This window comes from Poecilia latipinna, unplaced genomic scaffold (genome assembly GCF_001443285.1).
Source record: "Poecilia latipinna isolate Pla-1442-1.1 unplaced genomic scaffold, P_latipinna-1.0 Scaffold9454, whole genome shotgun sequence".
NCBI lineage: Eukaryota > Metazoa > Chordata > Actinopteri > Cyprinodontiformes > Poeciliidae > Poecilia > Poecilia latipinna.
In genome coordinates, this window is record NW_015122070.1 from 1 (window position 1) to 929 (window position 929).

The following is a 929-nucleotide window of genomic DNA, read 5'->3' on the forward strand; positions in this document are numbered from 1 at the left end:
CTGGATTACCTCAACACTCTTGGAATCAACGCGGTCTGATCCCTGCAGTGGTATTAACTTTCTGCTATCTAGTTGGAGTTCCTGGAAACATTGCTGTGATTATATTCAAGCCTAACTGGGAGCATCTGTCCAGAACGACCCAGAGTTTAATGATGAATCTGACCATTTCTGATCTAATGTGTCTGCTTACCCTTCCACTGTGGATTTACAACGTACTCCTTGGATGGACATTCGGCCTTGTAGCCTGCAAAGTTCTATCATACTTTGTGTACTTTACAGTTTATGTTAGCCAAATGACTGTGACTGCGTTGAGCATCCAGCGCTACATTGTTGTTGTGCGTGAATGGAAGTGCGATATACAAAAAGGTGTGCTGGTGTTTCTGCTTTGGCTGTCAGCTTTTACTTTGTGCATCTATGTTTTGGTGACTGAAGAACTAACGAAAGAAGGACAATGGATCCGCTGCATACCCCGATATTCTTCTGAGGCACAGTGGCTTGCTGTGCTGTGCACAGAGATCTTGTTTGGACTTGCTTCATCTTCACTTGTCACATTATCATACATATCTCTCAACAAAAAGGTTAGGAGTTCAGCCTTTTTTAACAATCCACAGACAAGCAGGCTGCTTATTAGCATTATTTTAAGCAATTTTATTATGTTTTTTCCACTTCATGTGGTCAATATGCTGGCTGTGTTAGGGATAATTCTTAAAAACAAGGAGCTCCTGAAGTTTTGTGTAGACAGTTGGAGTGTAGTCAAGTCATTTACAATGGCCAGTAGTACCGTAAATCCACTCTTGTATGCTTTTATTTCTACTAAATTCTGTCCTTGTTGCACAAAGAACTCACCCAATACGGATGAGGGCACCTGACATTGCTACAATTGCAGAACTTTGATGACGATAGTGACAAATGTCACTTTTTCCAAAAAA

The 929-nt window shown here is 41.0% G+C and overlaps 1 protein-coding gene across 1 annotated transcript; it reads left to right on the forward strand.

Annotated features, from left to right (window-relative positions):
- Nucleotides 1-5: 5 nt before the first annotated feature.
- On the forward strand, nucleotides 6-929 carry LOC106944420 (C-C chemokine receptor type 8-like; the record flags this gene model as incomplete). Its single annotated transcript, XM_015027523.1, has 1 exon — nucleotides 6-929. A coding segment is annotated over one exon (864 nt), but the record flags the coding sequence as incomplete, so codon positions are not given.